The sequence below is a fragment of the Gorilla gorilla genome, chromosome 9, assembly GCF_029281585.2.
Source record: "Gorilla gorilla gorilla isolate KB3781 chromosome 9, NHGRI_mGorGor1-v2.1_pri, whole genome shotgun sequence".
In the NCBI taxonomy this organism is placed as follows: Eukaryota; Metazoa; Chordata; class Mammalia; order Primates; family Hominidae; genus Gorilla; species Gorilla gorilla.
Genome location: NC_073233.2, coordinates 83,719,598 through 83,742,070, shown reverse-complemented (window position 1 = coordinate 83,742,070; position 22,473 = coordinate 83,719,598). Strand labels below are relative to the sequence as shown.

The 22,473-nt window shown below is 40.8% G+C and overlaps 1 protein-coding gene across 3 annotated transcripts in view; it reads right to left on the bottom strand.

Moving 5' to 3' along the window:
• The window catches only part of UVRAG (UV radiation resistance associated), a 328,574-nt gene that overhangs the window by 291,455 nt on the left and 14,646 nt on the right, over window positions 1-22,473 (bottom strand). For all 3 annotated transcript variants that reach the window (XM_004051837.5, XM_055356832.2, XM_055356831.2), the window contains exon 2: window positions 71-188. In XM_004051837.5, the coding sequence (XP_004051885.1) occupies window positions 71-188 (118 nt within the window). The remainder of the gene's footprint in view (window positions 1-70; window positions 189-22,473) is intronic.

Here is a 22,473-nt window from a genome sequence, read left to right as displayed (position 1 = left end):
GAATCACTTGTGTTACAAAAAAAATAAAAATATAACAATCTGTGGGTAGTAAGGCCACAGATCCCCTTACCTTTATATGTCTTTTCAGTACTACACAAGTGAAGTGTAAAGTAGGTATCAAGGAGCTGATGGCCATTTCTATTAACAATGTTCCGGGCAGCAATGTTCCGAAGATGTCGAAGACGCCGCTGAAAAATAACAACAAAAAAGAGAAGGCATTCAGCTTTTTCCTCCTATAAAATTTTCTGGAAGTTGCAGTTCAAAAATGAAATGTAATAGGTTGTCTCAGTCATTTATATTGAGCCAGAAACCATAACCCAGTCTCTTACTTATGCCTCAGCATCCCCTCTGTCAAACAGGAATTATACCTGCCCTATCTCATTTACAAGGTGGTTGGAGAATGAAGTGACAACAGACATGAAATATTTTTGAAAAGGACCAACGTTATATAAGTGCTATATACCCGCATAATAGCATTAGTAATCCCTGGAACATAAACTAAGTAGTAATTTGGTTTTCTCCACAGAGGGATTCTGATAGACATATAAAATCCATCTCATACCAACAGATAATCACCAGTTAACACATACACTCACCCCTGATGCTAGTTCAGTCTAGATGCCAGATTATCTATACAAGCAGGAAAACAAGGCCACAGCCAAAAAATAAAAATAGTGACTCACTGGTCACTCCATCCACCCCATCCAGCCAATAAAGCAACTGTTGTGAGCTTCCATTCGATTCTCATTTCACCAGTCTCAATTTCATAATCAGGCCTCTTTCCTAACAATTTCTCCAACCAGACTCTTTAATGATTTGAAATCATAAGTTTAGAAATGCAAAAGCTTCATAAGCAATAGTAGAAATCAACAAAAATACAAAATAAGCTTAAGGGATAGCCAAATCAACTCATATATCAAAAAGAGAATGTTGGCAACGCTGAAGTCTGGGCACAGCAGATTCATCCCCAAAGGCTAGTTCCCTATGTCAGATCATTATCTTCAGAGACTTAAAAATAGAAACCAAGTGCTCACACTTAAAATGTGCTTAAAGCTCTCCCTCAGGCTGAAAGCCAGTTCACCCTCCTGAGGTAAATCCACTTTCAATTACAGGCACAGTCAGCCAAAAGAGCCCAGGTCTTTTTCCCGTGCACATACCAACCCAATCCTTTCTCCCAATCTAGAGATTAAGATTCTTTGAGAGAGAAGATTATTGTCTAATAAATTTGTTTAATCCTCTAAGTATGAAAAGCCTCAAATGTATTTACAAAAAGTTTCCTGGGCTTACTCTAAAAGACTCATTTTTCCACAATCTGCCAATGGTTTCCATTTCACACCCTGGATTACAGCAACAAGTTTCTCCTGCTACACACTTTTCATTAGCCCTTTCAGTCAAAACTTTAAAAACAGGAACCACTAATTATCTGCATACAATAATCACATCTATTTTGCTATAAGATTACAATCCTGCTCCTCTGTTCAAAGACCTGAAAACATCTGGAATATCTAGGATAATGTACAAAAACATCCCATCATTGTGTTCAAAGCCCTCTACAGTCTAACTTCTCTATATACCATCCTTACTTCCCACCATCTCTTCCACACACCCAACCCCTCAGTCACACATGACTGCTTAACGTCCATCAAAAAGACCATGAACTTTCCTAGCTCCATGCATTTGCTGATGGTAGACCTCAATGCCATCCCGCTCTTTAAGGAGAGAGATCCTATGCATATTTCAAAGTTTAGGAAAGAAGATTCCTGCCCTTCCTGATTTTCCAACTGAAATTAAGGCAGGAGAATAGGGTCTCCAGGGACCTAAGGCCACCCTAGAACTAAATCTAAAGGAAAACCCCAACTTTCCATGCCTAAGTAACAAAAGGACCAAAGGCTACGCCCTTTGCAAACTCCCCATTCTGATTGGGTGCTTTCCATAACCAATCAGATGCTTGCATAGGAGTGTAACTTTGTAATTTCCGCCTCTGATTGGTTGCTTTCTGCAACCAATCAGACTGATTGCAGGCCACCACTTCATTTGCATGGTGTGAACACCAAGTGGCCAATGGGAAACCTCTGGGGGTATCTGGGCCCTAGAAGATTCTGTAAGGGGGCTCTCCAGGGGCTGCCGAGGCCCACTCCCACCTTGCTGAATGTACTTTCATTCTCAATAAATCTCTGCTTTCATTGCTTCACTCTTTGCTTGCTTTGCTGTTAATTTTGTCCAATTCTTTGTTCAAAACACCTAGAACCTGGAGAACTTTCAGTCAAGACCTGCTACCAGTAACAAAATTAGTTGCTCCCTTATTAGGACAAGTAAGAACTTTGCTTCTATCTCTACTATAGCACTTATTTTGTTCGGCCTTTATTATAGTTAATTGTTTACCGTTATCTTCCCTATTAATCTAGCATTAAAAGGCTTGATAGAAACCACTACCATCACTGTACTGTCAGCATTTATTAAATGTTTACCTTGTGTCGTGCTAAATATGTGCTTCATACATGTGAACATTTAATTCTCATAACAACCCTACAAGGTTAACTATTACTCATTATCATTAATTTTTTTTTTTTTTGAGATGGAGTCTTGCTCTGTCGCCCAGGCTGGAGTGCAGTGGCGCAATCTCGGCTCTCTGCAAGCTCCGCCTCCCAGGTTCACGCCATTCTCCTGCCTCAGCCTCCCAAGTAGCTGGGACTACAGGCACCGGCTAATTTTTTTGTATTTTTAGTAGAGACGGGGTTTCACTGTGTTAGCCAGGATGGTCTCAATCTTCTGACCTCGTGATCCGCCCACCTTGGCCTCCCAAAGTGCTGGGATTACAGGTGTGAGCCACCACCCACCCGTCCATCATTATTCATTTCTTTATCTCAACATTTTTTTTTTCTTTTGAGAGGGAGTCTCGCTCTGTCTCGCCCAGGCTGGAGTGCAATGGCGCCATGTTGGCTCACTGCAGCCTCCGCATCCTGGGTTCAAGTGATTCTCCTGTCTCAGGCTCCCAAGTAGCTGCGACTACAGGCATGTGCCACCACACTTGGCTAATTTTGTATTTTTAGTAAAGACAGGGTTTCACCATGTTGGCAAGGCTGGTCTCGAACTCCTGACCTCAGGTGATCGACCTGCCTCAGCTCCCCAAAGTGCTGAGATTACAGTTGTGAGCCACCACACCCAGCCTAGCCTTACATTTCTAAGTAACCAAATATAAAACAAAGAAAATAATAAATGACAGGAGATATCTCAAAAGAAGGAAAGAATGCAGAAAGAAAGCCAAGGATTACATCCTATATACGTGGATATGTATCTCCATCTAAATACTACATATACCTAAAAGATATAATTTGTCTTCATACTCCTTTATTACTACAGAACACAAGGAAATAACCAATTCTTCAACTCAAAAGAATAACTTTATGACACATGCAATTATCATGGAATTGACTGCCTTACAAAGCAGTGTGCAGGGCTTGGACGGAGATCGAATCTATAATAGATGCATGGATATTATTATCAAAGAGATCTCTGCATTATGTAGCAACTGTAGGAAATTAGCACAACCACCTCCAAGATACCTTCTGATTCTAAACTCTATGATTTTCATCTGGGTGATTACCAGTGTAATCCAGTAATGCGAATAAACAGAACAAACCACATTCAGATCATTTTATAAGAAGGTTTACAAAAAACAAACTCCATAAACTGACCAACTATAATTAAAGCACTGACTGTGGGCTGTATGACTTTTTGCCCTTTTCCTTTATTTTACTTATTTCAAAAGCATTAGGGTAAGTATTCTCATTATACCATAACTAATTAAAATCCAAGATACTTCCAGCAACTGGAATGGACAAAGGAAAGAAATTTTTTTTTTTTTTTTGAGACAGGGTCTCTCTCTGTCCCCCAGGCTGGAGTACAGCGGTAGATGGTAGCTCACTGCAGCCTCAACCTCCCAGGCTCAAGCAATCCTCCCACCTCAGTCTCCCAAGTAACTGGGACCACAGGCATATGCCACCATGCCCAGCTAATTTTTTTTTTTTTTTAGAGACAGAGTCTCCCTATGTTGCCCGTGCTAATAAATCCTTTTTTCTTTTTTTCTTTTTTTTCTGAGACACAGTCTCACTCTGTCGCCAGGCTGGAGTGCAGTGGTGCGATCTTGGCTCACTGCAATCTCCGCCTCCCGGGTTCAAGCATTTCCCCAGCCTCAGCCTCCTGAGTAGCTGGGATTACAGGCGCATACCACCACACCCAGCTAATTTTTTGTATTTTAGTGGAGACGGGGTTTCACCATGTTGGCCAGGATGGTCTCGATCTCCTGACCTCGTGATCCGCCCACCTCAGCCTCCCAAAAGTGCTGGGATTACAGGCGTGAGCCACCGCGCCCAGCCGCTAATAAACTCTTTATGGGTAAATTACTGATGCAATCTTGGTAAAAGGCAGTAAGTGTACATGTAAACCCTCTTGTGCCCTAGGTCTTGCCTTCTTTTTTAATAACATTCATTCCAGAGCCAGGCACAGTGGCTCATAACTGTAATCCCAGCACTTTGGGAGGCCAAAGCAAGAGGATCACTTGAGCCCAGGAGTTCAAGATCAGCCTAGGCAACAACATAGTGAGACCCTATCTCTAGAAAAAATAAAAATAAATTAGCCGGGCTGGGCACAGTGGCTCATACCTGTAATACTAGCACTTTGGGAGGCCGAGGCGGGTGGATCATTTGAGGTCAAGAGTTCAAGACCAGCCTGGCCAATATGGTGAAACCCCGTCTCTACTAAAGATACAAAAGTTAGCCAGGCATGGTGGCACACACCTGTAATCTCAGCTACTTGGGAGGCTGAGGCAGGAGACTCACTTGAACCCCGGAGTTGGAGGCTGCAGTAAGCCGAGATCACGCCACTGCACTCCAGCCTGGGTAACAGAATGAGTGAGACTCCATCTCAAGAAAACAAAAGAACAGGCCGGGCACGGTGGCCCGTACCTGTAATCCCAGCATTTTGGGAGGCCGAGGTGGGTGGATCACCTGAGGTCAGGAGTTCGAGACTAGCCTGGCTAACATGGCAAAACCCCATCTCTACTAAAAATACAAAAAATTAGCCAGGCGTGGTTGCACACACCTGTAATCACAGCTACTCAGGAGGCTGAGGCAGGAGAATCGCCTGAACAAGGGAGGCAGAGGTTGCAGTGAGCTGAGATCATGTCACTGCACTATAGCCTATGTGACAAAGCAAGACTCCGTCTCAAAAAAAAAAAAAAAAAATGAAAGAACAAAGTCAGAGAACTGACATTACTATAAAGCTACAGTAATCAAGGCAGGATGGTATTGGCAAAAGAAGAGACAAACAGATGAGAACAGAATAGAGAGCCTAGAAATACACTTACACAAATACAGTCAACTATTCTTTGATAAAGGCTCAAACACAATTCAAAGACAACAGCCAAGTCTTTTCAACAAATGGTGCTGAAAGTGGACATTCACATGCAAAAAAAAAAAAAAAGAATGTAGACACAGATTTATACTTTTCACAAAAATTAACTTAAAATGAATCAGACCTCAGTGAAAATGCAAAACTATAAAACTCCTAGAAGATAACATAGGAAAAAATTTTGGTGATCTTGGGTTTGTGATGACTTTCTAGATACAACACCAAAGGCATAATTCATAAAAGATGAAACTGATAAGTGGGACTTAATTAAAATTTAAAACTTGGTGTTTCTTAGGCCTTGCAATGGTTCTGAGTGGTCTGAAACCCTTACCTGATTCTGATGCCCACCCACCAGATGGTTGGAGAACACAGCGCACTTCACATCTAAGAACTTGTCTAATGACTGAAACGTGGTAAGTCTTAATAACACTTTTAGCCTATTGGAAATCCTCAAGGCTCATCCTTCAACTGCTCTCGAGTATAAGGTCTAGTGGTACTTCACATCCTAGAGGCACCATCTAGCATAAATGTCAATGCTTTGATCTTTTCTAAACAGAATTACTGGTCTGTTTAGAATTAATGGTCCAGCTACAGATATTTAAGCCAAACATTTTTATGATCTAAATTGGTTCAAATATCTCAGGAAAGTAAAAACATTCTGAGTAATTAAAATGTAAATTTACACGAAAAAATTAAAATTTACACAAACTTTGGAATTACTCTTTAAAATAACATTCTATGCAGTTTTCTTTTTCTTTCATGTCTGTGACATAACTTCCCAAGATCTGCTAACTTTTTTTTTTTTGGGGGGCAACTTTTAGGCTCAAGAGGTACATATACAGGTTTTGTTATATGGGTAAACTGCATATCTCAGGGTTTGGGGTACAGATAATTTTCTCACCCAGGTAATCAGCATAATGCCCAATAGCTAGTTTTTAAATCCTCCCCCTCTTCCCACGCTCCACCCCTCAAATAGGCCCCAGTATCTACTGTTCCCTTCTTTGTGTCCATGTGTACTTATAAAGGAGAACATGAGGTTTTTGGTTTTCTGCTCCTACTTATAAGGGAGAACATGAAGTTTTTGGTTTTCTGCTCCTGCATTAATTCACTTAGGATAATAGAATCCAGCTCCAACCATGTTGCTGCAAAGGCCATGATCTCATTCTTTTTTCTGGCTGTGTAGTATTCCATGGTGTATATGTATCACATTTTCTTTAACCAGTCCACCATTGATGGGCATCTAGGTTGATTCCATGTCTTTGCTATTGTGAATAGTCATGTGGTCAAGCAATCTCCAGAAACTTCCTCAAATGCTCTACTTTATACTTTCACAGTTATAAAATGCTCTTTGTGCATTATACTACAGTGGTAGCTTTAGGTGGCTGAGTTGTGCTCTAGTAATATCCATCCCCAGAGCTGAATAGGGGATTTTAATTTTTAAATTAACATGGCTTTAAAATATTTGAAACACTACCTATCACATCCTTATATAAAGGTTAAAAACATTCACTAACATACAAAATCAAAACCTATTCAGCTTTCATCTGGGAGACAGATTATAGGGCACAATTCAACTACCTGAAATGTTGGGAGTGGGCAAAAGAGCAATATGACCCTAAATTCCTTAACTTTTTATAAATCTTTCAAATACAAATTCTAACGCAAGACTTAAGTGGTATGCATAGTAAATTTGAAACATCTGGCTGGTCATGATGGTTTACACCTGTAATCCCAGCACTTTGGGAGGCCAAGGAGGGCACATTGCTTGAGCCCAGGAGTTTAAGACCAGCCTGGGCAACATGGCAAAACTCCATCTCCACAAAAATTAGTTGGGCATGGTGGCGCATGAATGTAGTTCCAGCTACCCAGGAGGCTGAGGTGCAAGAATCACCCGAGCCCAAGTGAGCCAAGGCTGCAGTGAGCCATGATGGCACCACTATACTCCAGACTGGGCAACACAGTGAGGCCTTGTCTCAAAAAAAAAAAAGAAAAGAGAAACATCTGCTTTAGTAAAAAAATAAAAATATTAGTATCACAATCATACTCATTAGTATGACTGTAAACCAGTGCTTCCAAAAAAACCTAGAATAGCTGTTTTTCTTCTTAATACCAGTAATTTTCTTAGAAAGCTGCTTTAGGCCAGGCACGGTGGCTCATGCCTGTAATCCCAGCACTTTGGGAGGCCGAGGCAGGCAGATCACGAGGCCAGGAGATCAAGACCATCTGGCTAACACAGTGAAACCCCATCTCTACTAAAAATACAAAAAATTAGCCAGGCGTGGTGGCGGGTGCCTGTAGTCCCAGCTACTGGGAGGCTGAGGCAGGAGAATGGCGTGAACCCAGGAGGCGGAACTTGCAGTGAGCTGAAATAGTGCCACTGCACTCCAGCCTGGGCAACAGAGTGAGACTCTGCCTCAAAAAAAAAAGAAAAAAAGAAAAAGAAATCTGCTTTAAAACTTAATGGTAGAATACAAACACCTTTTTTATTTTGTTTTTATATTTTTGTTTGTTTTGTTTATGGCCTTGTAGATCCACAGTCCAGTAGAGGTAACTCTACCTGCAGCATCAGGGATGTTCACACAATTCAGCTCAGGCCAATCAATCAGCACATTATATCCTCCCGATCATAACATATGATCCAATTAGGGCTAATGAAAGACCCAGAAATTAAACTGTTGAGAGTTTTTTTTTTTTTTTAGATGGAGTCTTGCTCTGTCACCCAGGCTGGAGTGCAGTGGTGCAATCTCAGCTCACTGCAACCTCTGCCTCCTGGGCTCAAGCGATTCTCTTGCCTCAGCCTCCTGAGTTGCTGGAACTACAGGCGCCCGCCACCACACCCAGGTAATTTTTGTATCTTTTGTATAGACGGGGTTTTGCCATTTTGGCCAGGCTGGTCTCGTACTCCTGACCTCAAATGATCCACCCACCTCGGCCTCCCAAAGTGCTGGGATTACAGGCATGAGCCACTGAGCCGGCCATGAGTTCTTTTTTGCCCCTACTGGCCCTGAACCTAGAAGGACATAGGGCTAGAGATCCTGTCAGCCATCTTTCTATCACAGTGAAACCAGGGAATGAAACCAACAAGGAAGACAGCAGAGTCAAGAGATGTGGGATTCAGATCCTGCTGACACAGTCTAAGCCTGGATCAAACTATACTTAAAATGAGTACTATGATGACAAACATCAGCCCATCCCTTTAAAACTGTCAAAGATTACAACTAGGGAAAGAACTTATACTGTAAGGTTTATTAAGGATTTATCCCATGGCAGGTTAGTAGATGAAGAGTAACATTCTAACTTAGTGGCAAGATAAAAGAAATGTTTCACTTTGTTAAACATACCCATATTTTAGAAAATGATCATTTCTGTAGGGTCGATCTATATTTGTTGATACAGTTTTGAACCTTAATACAGGGGAAAGCAAGGCTTAAAAAACCTGGTCAGATCAAACACCAGAACTGACAGAACTCAAAGTCATTTTCAGTAGTGAAATATTTTACCTTTCCCTTGCATGCATCTAAAATTCTCTGGCTTCTGAGGTATATTAATGACCAAAGAGAACTGATGTGCCCTTAATCTTGTTCTGCATCAAGCACTGGAGAGTGATTCAGAGAGGCTGATAACCAAAGACAAGGAAATGGCTCCCATTCACCCTCCCTTGCTGGATCACTTGCTTAAAAAACAAAAGTAGTATGGTTCTTAAAATAATCACTCCATAAATCCCCACCATCACCAAACTAAACCATCCCACACACAACTTTCACAACTCCCAGGGCCACAAGGAAGTAACTTCTAAATCGAGTTTGAGTCTGATTTGCTTAATCTATAAGAGTTATTACACATCAATAATGTAACCAATAATCAATAACCTATAGACCAACGAAAAAGGGGCAAAGGATATGAAAAGGCAGGTCAGGCCAGGTACGGTGGCTCATGCCTGTAATCCCGGCACTTTGGGAGGCTGAGGCGAGCAGATCACAAGGTCAGGAGTTCAAGACCAGCCTGGGCAACATGGTGAAACCCCGTCTCTACTAAAAATACAAAAATTAGCTGGGAATGATGACGGGCGCCTGTCATCCCAAGTACTCGGGAGGCTGAGGCAGGAGAATCATTTGAACCCAGGAGGGGGAGGTTGCAGTGAGCCGTGATCACGCCATTGCACTCCAGCCTGGGTGACAGGGTGAGACTCCATCTCAAAAAAAAAAAAAAAAGAAAGAAAAGGCAGCCCACAGTAAAAGGAAAAGTAATGGAACTAGTCAATGAACATGTGAAAAGATGTATAATCACACCCACAATTTTAAAATACGCACATCAAAATAAATATTCCACCTTGTGACCGACTGCAGTTTCCAAACTTGGTTGCCCCAATACATCCCATCTGACATGCTCTCTTACAATGTAATGCTGCCACCCCTGTCATCCATTAAGAAGTGAGGTCTATGTTTCCTCCCCCTTAAATGTGGGCAGATATGAAGCTATGTGACTTCTGAGGCTAAATCATGAAAGGTGACATGGCTTCCACCTGGTCCTTTTGGGATATTCTTCCTTGGAACCCAGTGACTATACTGTGAGGAAGCCAACCAGTCACATGGGCTTCATAGGTGTTCTCCACAGCCCCAGCTGAGATTCCAGCAGGCAGCCAGACATGTAAGTGACCATGTCCTGAGGCTCGGAGCCTCCAGAAATGACATCAAGATAATAAGCAGAGACAAGTTGTTCCCACCAAGCTCAGACCAAACTGCAGATTTCTGAGCAAAATTAATGATGATGATGTTATTTTAAGCCACTCAGGTTTTGTTTGTTATGGAGTAATAGATAATTAAAGGGACCTATCTGATTAAAGAGTCTAACTATTTTAGTCTCTACTGGGGTTGACACGGGTAAGGACAACAAAGTGGGGAAAACATAAAACTGGTCTGCTTTGGAGCAAGGGCAATTTAGCAAAAAATTATCAAATTTTAAAGCTCATATAAAATTTTACCAAGCATTTCACAAGTCATAAAACTGTGTTCAAATATGTTTATTCCAGTATTGCTATAAAAGCAAAAACTGAGTAACACTCTTACATTGTGGTACAATGTAAAAATGCAATGGAAAACCATATTACCAGTTTTTTTAAAAGGTCATTGAAAATGATGATATAAAACAAACAAAAGAGCAAGAAATGTTTAATGTTTACATAAAGAAATATTACTATATACCTTGAATAATGTAGATCAGGGAGTAAATCTTTTACGCTTTTCAGTGCACACCCTGTCTGTCTACATACTCTTCTTTTTTAGTTAACAATCTTTTAACAATATAATAACCATTCTTAGCTTATTGGTTGTTACAAAAACTAGCCAGTTAGTCACAGTTTGCTGACCCCGATTTAGATAAACACAGATATTATGAGATAATTTCTTAAAATAGTATTTGCCTTTGGAAATGTAGTCAAGCTTGTCCTGTACACCTTATTTCATTCCCACTCTCAACTCCTGGTTCCATTTCTTTCTCAGGTCAGACATTTCCTCTCAGCCTGAGACCAGGCTCAATGGCAGGCAAGAATTAAGGCCCAGATTATTTCGGGCAAATTTATATTACTGTTACTTTGTTATAACTTTTTGAGAGGTAACAAATATAAACCTGTGGGAAACTGGTTTTCCACATTTCCGCAGAAGGTAAAGATACTCAACTACTGAACTAAGAATTTAAGCTTGATAAATTCAAGTCAGTTTAAAAAAAAAAAAAAAAACAGAAAGGAGCTCTCTATATTATAGCACTCTCAATCACCTATATTTTCCTAATCCTTTGATCCAACCTGAAAGCCTCACTATGAAAATTTTGAAAGAACACAAGAATGCTTTAAAACTAGTGCCTGGGGCGACTGGCTATAAGCAAATGGTGCCAACCAAGTTACAGATTTAAACAAACAACCCAACAACCCTAATCTCTCATGAAACACTTCATAGTTCTGGTCGCTAATTGAGAGCTTTCTCTGGCACAAATTACACAACCTTGGAACTAAAGCCTTTATTCTGAAATTAACTCTGCTCTCCTACCAAGTTCAAATCAGTCTGAATTTAATGCAGTCATTTACTAAGCACTAAATTATAAAACAGGCTTCTCAACAGGAAAAAACAAACTGCGACTCTGAACTTTCTACATTTCTTATACATTCTGGCTGTGGGTTTCTTATTTCTACCTATTTACCCCCAAACTTGGTGAAAGGCCCCAAAACTTGCCTTCCCCCGCCCCATTCTTCTGCCAGGTAGTGTTACTCTAAGAAACAGGTAGATCCGCTACCGCCCTCTGTAAGTGTCTCTTTCCCCCACCCCTCATTTCCTTCTTTCTTCTATTCTATCTTAGTATTGCCTTTACAGACTATTATTAGGAATTACTACCTAATTTCAGAGTATATGATCTTACTAAAGAACTAGAATTTGTACACATGAAAAGGGCAAATTTCTGGTAAATTTCTGGTAAATTTTCAGGTAAATTTCAGCATTTAGAAACATAAGACCAAAATTTAAAAAAAAAGAAATATAAGACCAATGAAGAAACACACAGTTACACAGGATGACCTAGAGAAGATAAAAATTGAAGACAGAAAATAGCTGACAGAGGTCCAGATGTTGAGTAATAGCATGCCTGTAATTTGCTTCAAAATAATTGGAGGGAGGAAAGGAGGACAAGGAGGTAGGCATATAGATCAAACAAGATCCAACATGAGTTAATAGTTATTGAAGTGGGGTAACAGGTACCTGGGAGTTCATTATATTCCTCTCTCAATCTCTTTCTCTCTCTCTCTCTCTCTATATATATATATGTGTGGGTGTGTGTGTATATATATATATACACACACAAAAACACACACACATACACTACTTGCATTTCAATATACATTGATATACTGATGAATATATTCATATATAAAATATACATTTCAATAGACATTGAAATTTCCACAATAAAAATGGTTTAAAGTATTATCAATAGGAACAGAAAGAAAATATAAGAACATACAGGAGCCTAAAGAAAAACTGAGCTTACTGGGATAACTAATTAGATAATGGATGTGGTTAGGGATGAAGAGAAAATTGAAAAAAGAGACAAACAAGTCAAAGATAACCTCTAGGGAAAAGAGAACTAATCAATAAAGGTGTTAGGGCAATAGGGTAGCCATCAAAAATACACACACACACACACATCCTATGCCTTACATTAAATTCCAGAAGGCTTAAAAATATTTAATGTACATAAAGCAAAAAGTACCCAAAGAAACCATGAACAATTATTTTATAAACACAAAGGTCTAAAAATGATATTCAGAAGCTATAAAAGAAAAAAATTACTACATAAAACACTTTAAAATTAGGCATGGCAAAAACTACCTTATGCAAAGTCAAAGGAAAAAAACTAAGAAAAAATTTTAATTAATATAAAAAAGACAATTTCACTAAAACATAAAGAATTCCTAGAAATCAAAAGTCCAACAACCCAACAGAAAAAAATGGCAAAGAACATTAACAGATAATTCACAGAAAAATAAACACAAATAGCTCTTAAACATGAAAAGATTCTCAATCTCACTCATAAGAGAAATGCAAGTTAAAACTACACTAAAATTGGCACAGACCAAAAAATCTGATAACACAGGCCAAGGGGCAGCCTCTGGTGAGAGCCTTTGTGCTGGTGAGGACTTGCAGGGTATCACATGGCAAGGGAGCTGAGCACTAAGGTGCTAGCTCAGGCCTCTGTTCTTACAAAGCCACCAGTTCTTCCCCCATGATAACCCATTAACCCACTAACCCATTAACCCGTTAATACATAAATGGATTAATCCACTCATCAGGGCAGAGGTATGGTATCATGGTATCACCTCTTAAAGACCCTACCTCTCAATACTGCCATACTGGGGACTAAATTTCAACATGAGTTTTGGAGAGGACAAATATTCAAACAGATTTTCAAACAGACATCCATAACAGATGGCAATCTGACAACATCTATCAAAATTACAAGTGCCGGCTGGGTACGGTGGCCCATACCTGTAATCCCAGCACTTTGGGAGGCCAATGTGGGAGGATCACTTGAGCCCAGGAGTTCAAGACCAGCCTGGGCAACATAGGGAGACTCTATATATAGAGAGAGAGTCTCTATGAAAAACTTAGAAGTTAGCTGGGTGTGGTGGTGCATGCCTGTAGACCCACCTACTTGGGAGGCTGAGGTGGGAGGATCGATTGAGCCCAGGAGGTTGAGGCTTCAGTGAGCCATGATCAAGCCACTGCACTCCAGCCTGGGCAGCAGGGTGAGACTCTGTCTCAAAAACAAAAACAAAAAAAAACCTAAAATTTAAAAAAATTACAAATGCACATATTCTTTGATTCAGCAATATGATGTATGTAATAGAGTGTTGCTTATTAGCAAAAAAAACTAGAAATAACTGAAATGTACATCAATAGGGGACTAAATTATGATATATCCTACAGTGAAATGCTATGTGACCATAAAGAATACATAACATGGCAGCTCTTTGATCACTGATATGGAATAATTTCCAAGATCTACTATTAGTTTGTGGGGTTTTTTTTTAAGTACAGTTTATACAGTCAGTGTGTTTAGCATTTGTGGCTTTTCTTGGATTGCGGCGGTGGTGGTATGTAGAGACAAGGTCTCACTCTATCACCCAGGCTGGCGAGTGGTGGCACAATCACAGCTCATTGCAGCCTCAAACGCTCAGGCTCAAGCAACCCTCCTGCTTCAGCCTCCAAAGTAGCTAGGACTACAGGCCAATGCCACCATGCCTGCCTAATTTTTTAAAACTTTTTAATAGGTATTCAAGAAATGTTGAAATAATTTGGTTTCTTAGGATGGAATATATAGGAGAGAATTATAAAGGCATGAGAATGTAGATGGTAAGAGCTATAAATTCAGAAGATGATACTTTGAATTTACAGCAGGCCCTCTGCATCTGAGGATTCTGGATTCAACCAATTACAGATAGAAAATATTCAGAAAAAAAAAAATCTCAATAGGCTAGTCCAAATGCAGTTGTGTTCACAACTAGTTGATCAGAACCAGTTAGAGATTTCTTTGTTCCTTCTCCACTCCCAGTTCCTCACTTGACTAGCCTGAAAAAAACCAACCAAAACAAAACAACAGTTTTTTAAAAGTACAAAAAAACTCAATACAGCATAACAACTATTTACATAGCATTTAGCTTGCATTAGATATTATAAGTAATCTAGAGATGATTTAAAGTCTACAGGAAGATGTTGCATGGGTTATATGCATACTATGCCATTTTATATCAGGGACTTGAGCATCTGCAGATTTTTTTTTTTTTTTTTTTTTTTTTTTTTTTTTTTTTTGAGACAGAGTCTCACTCTGTCACCCAGGCCGGAGTGCAGTGGCGCGATCTCAGCTCACTGCAAGCTCTGACTCCCGAGTTCACACGATTCTCCTGCCTCAGCCTCCTGAGTAGCTGGGACTACAGATGCCCGCCACCACGCTCGGCTAATTTTTTGTATTTTTAGTGGATGGGGTTTCACCCTGTTAGCCAGGATGGTCTTGATCTCCTGACCTCAGGATCCACCCGCCTTGGCCTCCCAAAGTGCTGGGATTACAGGCGTGAGCCACTGCTCCTGGCCAGCAGATTTTTTTATCTGTGGTGGTGGGGGATTAGGGTGGTGGCTGTTCCTGGAGTGAATCACCTGAGGATACTGAGGGATGATGAACTATATTTTAGAAAAGCTTGATTAGAATGGGAGGACCTTGTTACATAAAAGTTAGTTCTAGGGCAAAGAAAAGGAGGTAATAGGAAAGAAATAATGGAAGTGAAGACATGAAGATTTTGAGTTAGAATTACAGTTATAGCTGCTAATCTTGGTGGGTTTCAAATACAAATTCTGCCTGAAGTTAGCATGTTAAAGTTTAATGCTTTTTAATGACTTGCACCTTCTTAAGGAATTATATAGAGCTTACTATTTGAAAGTGCACTCTTGTTTGCAGAAGAGGAAGTTGATACATGCACAGGAGAGGGAAGCTGGTTTTTCGTGGTATGAACCATAGCTTTAGGGCAGTGAATGAAGTGGGTGGAAAAGAAGCAGCATATGCCAAAGAAATTGTGAAGAAAGAATTGATGGATCTAGATGGCCAATTAGAAATGGGGGTGAGAACATGGGAAGTTTGAAACGCAAAGATGTCTCAAAGGTTTTGAAACAGGGTGTCTGGGAAGCGAATACATGGTGTACCCAGCCCAGGAGATCAAGCCTGTGTCCAAATCTTGATTTTGCTACTTATTAACAATGTGAACATGGGTAAATCCCTTTACTTAGGGCCTCAGTTTTATTATCTGAAAAATAAGGAAGATGGCCTAGATCAGTGCTTCTTAAACTTAAAATGTCTATATGAATTACCTAGGGAATCTTGTTGAAGTACAATTCTGATTGACTAGGTCTATGGTGGGACCTGAGATTCTCAGCATTTTCACTACAAGTGATGCAGAGTAGCAAAGACTTAGATGACTTTCAAAGTCCTTTCTGGTTCTGCAGTATTATACTTCCATTTGTTGAAGGTGGGTTTTTTTGGTTTTTTTTTTAAGACAGAGTCTCACTGTCTCCAGGCTGGAGTGCAGTGGCATGATCTAGGCTCACTGCAACCTCCGCCTCCCGGGTTCAAGCGATTCTCCTGCCTCAGCCTCCCAAGTAGCTGGGACTACAGGCGCGCACCACCACGCCCAGTTAATTTTTTGTATATATTTTTTTTAAGTAGAGACAGGGTTTCACCATGTTGGCCAGGATGGTCTCGATCTCCTGACCTTGTGATCTGCCCACCTCCGCCTCCCAAAGTGCAGGGATTACAGGCATGAGCCACCATGCCCGGCCTATTTGTTGAATGTTTATCCTTCAGAGATCTGTTATACTTTTGTGACTTATAATTACCTCTATTTAGAGAGATGAATTCTAAATCTGTGTCTCTTTACTTCAAATAAGAATGGCCTAAATTCATCATCTTTCACTGATAACCACATTCCTCTCTTGACATCTCTATTTTTGTAATACTTTATATTTAAATATATATTATACTTTACACTTTTTTAGAGAGCTTCTATATCCATTATTTCATTTGATCATTGCAGTAACCCACAGAAGTAGGCAGGTGGAAATATCTCCATTTTATGGAAGGGGAAACAGGCTCAGAAACAGTAAGTGGCTTGCTCACTAATGAGTGGTAGAACCACCTAGAGTTGAGCTGAAGCTCTAACTTGAGTTCTTCCCACTGTGTCACATTGCTTCTGGAAATTGTCATCCGCATACCTGTGTTTAAAGGTTGGTTGCCATCTCTGTTTTTTTTGAAATATAAACTTAAGCTGATCCAAAGGTAATGAGTTTTCTCAATTTAGTGTTCACAGTCAGTTACAGATCAAATTTGCTCAACTCTTTCCCGCTTCTCACTACTACACTTGACTAGTCTTAAAAAATAAGAAGTAAAAAGTATCCTTAATGTTATTTTTAAAAATACACATGATACACACAAAAATTCATATGATTCACAATTCAAAAGGCACAGTATATAAGAGGATATAGTGAACAGCCTCCATACTACTGTGTGCCCCAAATACCCATTTCCTTTCCCCTGGGGCAACCAGTGTTATCAGTTATAGTTTATGGCTCTCCAATAATTACATATTCTATTTTTCCCTATTAAACACAAATGAGGTCGGGCATGGTGGCTCACATAATCCCAGCAATTTAAGAGGCCGAGGAGGGAAGATATCTTGAGGCCAGGAGTTCCAGACCAGGCTGGGCAACATAGTGAGACCCTCTGCTACAAAAAGTATTTTTGGTTTTTTTGTTGGTTTGTTTTTTGTTTTTTTTGAGACAGAGTCTCACTCTGTTGCCCAGGCTGGAATACAGTGGCACAATCCCGGCTCACCGCAACCTCCACCTCCCAGGTTCAAGCAATTCTCCTGCCTCAGCCTCTCAAGTAACCAGGACTACAGGCACGTGCCACCACACCCGGCTAATTTTTTGTATTTTTAGTACAGACAGGGTTTCACCATGTTAGCCAGGACAGTCTCGATCTCCTGACCTCATGATCCACCCGCCTCGGCCGCCCAAAGTGCTGGGATTGCAGGTGTGAGCCACCGCGCCCGGCCCCATGCATGGTCTTAAAGTGTTTCCCTATAGACTATTAGTTGCAAGGGCATGCATGTACACACACACAAAGAATTAGAGTTGAAAAATCAGACGACACCTTGATCAGGTGACCAAAATTAACATTACCAATGAGGGACAAATGAACATCCAGAAGTGATACCTTATGAAGGACATATTACCACTCGTGCAATATTCCAACTGAAAATGTGTAATCTGAATCTAATCATGAGGAAACATCAGATAAACAGAAAATGAGGAATGTCCTATTTTTTTTTTAAGGGAGCAGGGTCTGTATTATGCTAGTGACATTTAAAAATAAGACAAAGAAAAGCTTTGGAAATGTTCTACATTAGAGACACAACGGCTAAATGTAATACCTACCCTAGACTATATCCTGAACTGGAGGAGGAAAATTTCTATAAAGGACATTATAGAATCAACTGATGAACCTTAGATTAAAGTACTGATGTTAAATTTACTGATGTTGATAACTGTTGGGAACAGGCCCCCCAAAATCTGGCCATTAACTGGCCCCAAAACTGGCCATAAACAAAATCTCTGCAGCACTGTGACATGTTCATGATGGCCATGACGCCCATGCTGGAAGGTTGTAGGTTTACTGGAATGAAGGCAAGGAACACCTGGCCCACCCAGGGCGGAAAACCACTTAAACACATTCTTAAACCACAAACAATAGCATGAGCGATCTGTGCCTTAAGGACATGCTCCTGCTGCAGATAACTAGCCCAATCCATCCCTTTATTTTGGCCCATCCCTTTGTTTCCCGTAAGGAATACTTTTAGTTAATCTATAATCTATAGAAACAATGCTTATCACTGGCTTGCTGTTAATAAATACGTGGGTAAATCTCTGTTCCGAGGCTCCCAGCTCTGAAGGCTGTGAGACCCCTGATTTCCGGCTCCACACCTCTATATTTCTGTGTGTGTGTCTTTAATTCCTCTAGCGCCGCTGGGTTAGGGTCTCCCTGACCGAGCTGGTCTCGGCAGATAACTATGCTATGGATATGAAATAGAATATCCCTATTCCGGGAAATACATACTCAAGTATTTAAGGGTAAAGGGTCATGATGTATGTAACAACTTTAAATGATTCACGTAAAATTATATATCTTTATCTACACATATTCAGAAAGAGAGAAAGAGAGCAAGCTTGCAAATGTAGCAAAATGGGCTATTATTATGCCCATTTTACCTGAGTCTCCCTGAGGCATACAGAGATAAACAACTTCCAGATTGCCTAACTTAGTTTAGGCACGTAGGAAATGGCTGGACCAGGATTTGAACACAAAATGTTAACAGACAAATCTAAGTAACAGGTACACAGGTGTTCTGAAAAACAGAAATTTATAAAATAAAAGGTGCCATTTTTCCATAAGCTTGAAATTCTTTCCAAATAAAAATAAAAATAAATAAAATAAAGACTGTTCTCTCTACCTACAGGATAATGTCCAAATTCCAAATTCCAAATCATGGCATACGTGGCCCTTTACAATCTAACTCCAAACTATTAGTACAACTTCTCTGTGACACTGTGGTATGATAAGAAATGTATGTCTTCAGCCCTGGTTTCTAGCACACAGCTCCTAAAACCCTTGGTATAGGGGGACAGAAGCATCTTTTGTTATAATGTAATAATTGGTAGTTTCCAGTTCCTGACACAAGAGTTTCTAAGACCCTTGGAATCTCTGGAGTGGTAAGTGTCTTTTGCATGCTAATGAGATAACTGGTGGCTGGGAGTCCCTCAGAGAGCTTCAGGGCAGAAACTCTGAGGCATGATTAGAGGGTTAGAACTTTTAGCTCTACCCCCTGACCTCCAGGGAGGGGAGACAGGCTGGAGATTGTGTTAATCACCAACAGCCAATGATATAATCAATCATGGCTACCTAATAGAACCTCCCTGAAACCCTAAACAGAGCTTGGAGAGCTTCTGAAATGGTGGATACATTGAAGTGCTAGGAGGCTGGCGCACCCAGAGAGGGCATGGAAGCTCCACGTCCCTTCCCCCATACCTTGCCCTATTTATCTCTTCCATTGGCTGTTCCCAGGTTGTATCCTTTATCCTAAACCTATAATAATACATAAAATGTTCTCTTGAGTTCTGTGAGCCATTCTAGCAAATTACTGAACACAAGGAGAAGGTCATGGTAACCTTCAGTTTATAGCTGATAGCTGAGAAGTACAGGAGGCCTGCGACCGGGACTTGGGACTGACGTCTGTGGGAGCAGCCTTGTGGGACTGGGCCCTTAACTTGTAGGTCATAACTCCGGGTAAATAGCATCAGAATTGAACTGAACGCAAGGATACCCAGCTGGTGTAAAAGAATTGGTTGATGTTGGGGGAAAACCCAACATATTTGTTGTCAGAAGTGTTGTAAGTGGAACAGCACAGACTGTCCTAGGTACAGACAGTCCCTGACTTAGGACAGTTTGACTTAATGATGTTTTTACTTTATGATGGTGTGAAAGTAATATGCATTCAGTAGAAATCGTACATGGAGTGCCCATACAGCCATACTGTTTTTCACCTTCAGGTCAGCATTCAATAAATTACATGAGTAAATTACATGAGATATTCAATACTTTTTTAAAAATCAGCTTTGTGTCAGACGATTTTGCCCAACTATAGGCTAATGGAAAGTGTCTGAGAACACAGGCTAGGCTAAGCTACGGTGTTCGAGAGGTTAGGTGTATTAAATGCACTTTTGACTTAGCGATATTTTCAATTTACAGTGGGTTCATCAGGACATAATCCCATCATAAATCAAAAGGCATTTGTACTCTCCAGCTCCTTGTTTCCACCACCCTCCTCTAAGCTCCTTAAACTCTGGCCTCAATTATCTGCCATTCCTTTTTACACCTTCTTACCATTTTGCTCAAGCTGGTCCCTCTGCTAGCATGCATTTCCCATCTTTCCCATCTCAGTACTTTTTTCGAATCATCTCTTATATTACACTAAAATGGCCTAGTGACATATTTGTCTTACCCACTAGTTTTGTTTTTTTTGTTTGTTTGTTTGTTTTTTGAGAAGGAGTTTCACTCTTTTTGCCCAGACTGTAGTGCAATGGTGCAATCTTGGCTAACTGCAATCTCCGCCTCCCGGGTTCAAGTGATTCTCCTGCCTCGGCCTCCAAGTAGCTGGGATTACAGGCACCTGCCACCACACCCGGCTAATTTTTTGTATTTTTAGTAGAGACTGGGTTTCACCATGTTGACCAGGATGGTCTCACTCTCTTGACCTCGTGATCTGCCCGCCTCGGCCTCCCAAAGTGCTGGGATTACAGGTGTGAGCCACCGTTCCCGGCCACCCACTAGATTATGAGTCCCTCCAGGGCAAGGACACGCTTATCCTGTATCTTCAGTGCCTGACAAATGGGAATAGCAATGACAGTAGCAACAGCTAACATTTTTTGAACACTTACTATAAACCAAGCACCTTTTTAGGGAAATTTATGACGCACTTAATCCTCTCAACAACCTTACAAGGTAGGCTATTATTATGCCCATTTTACCTGAGTCTCCCTGAGGCACACAGAGATTAAATAACTTCTAGGTTGCCTAACTTAGTTTAGGCACGTAGAAAATAGCTGGACCAGGATTTGAACACAAGCAGTCAGGCTCTAGTGTCCATATTCTTAACCACTGTGGGATACATGGTAGAAACTCAAAAATTAACTGTTGAATTAATAATGTTGTAGAACAGAGTTGAACACAGTATTTGTAGAATGAAAGTATTCGAGACAAAAGCATTTGGCAATTGAGGAAACGGAGGCACACAGAGGTTAAAAATGTGCACAGAGCTACAGATAACCTAGTCTTCTCACTGTAAAGCTTAAGAACCTGAGGACTAAAACAAAGCACTTTTTCCAAAGTTACCTTAGTTATACCCAGGACCAGCCTTACAACAAGTCTTCCTATGACACCATATTAAAGAATACTTACAGCCGGGCGCAGTGGCTCACACCTGCAATCTCAACACTTTGGGAGGCAGAGGCGGGTGGATCACAAGGTCAGGAGATCAACACCATCCTGGCTAACATGGTAAAACCCAGTCTCTACTAAAAATACAAAAAAAGTTAGCCGGGCATGGTGGCATGCGCCTGTAGTCCCAGCTACTCGGGAGGCTGAGGCAGGAGAATCGCTTGAACCCGAGAGGCAGAGGTTGCAGTGAGCCAAGATCACGCCACTGCACTCCAGCCTGGCCGAAAGCGAGACTGTCTCAAAAAAAAAAAAAAGAATACTTACTTGCTGTAAGAAGCCTCAAAACCATATTCAAAGATATTCTGGCATTCCAAGAATAACAGAAGTTGGAGAAAGAAGTACACTAGAGTATAATGCAGTATCTGATACCCAGAAGGAATTTAATACCAATTAATTGGCCAGGCACAGTGGCTCACATCTGTAATCCCAGCACTTCGGGAGGACGAGGCAGGCAGATCACTTGAGGTTAGGAGCTGGAGACCAAGCTGGCAAACATGTCAAAACCCCATCTCTAATAAAAATACAAAACTTAGCCAGGCGTGGTGGCACGCACCTGTAGTCCCAGCTACGTGGGAGGCTGAGGCACAAGAATTGCTTAAACCCAGCAGGTGGAGGCTGCAGTGAGCCGAGATTGTGCCACTGCACTCCAGCATGGGCAACAGAGTGAGACTTCGTCTCAAAAAAGTAAAAAGAAAAAGAAGACAAATATTTCATGGCACATGAAAATTAATAATTTCAGTATCCTTAAAGTTTTACTGGAATACAACCACACTCAGTTGTTTACATATAGTATAGGGCTGTTTCTGCACTACAGCAACCAGTTGAGTACTTGCTACTAAGACCCTAGGAGGCCTGCTGAGACAGAAACATGTTCACTATCTGGTCCTTCACAGAAAAGCTTGCTAACCACCTTGTCTCTCATGC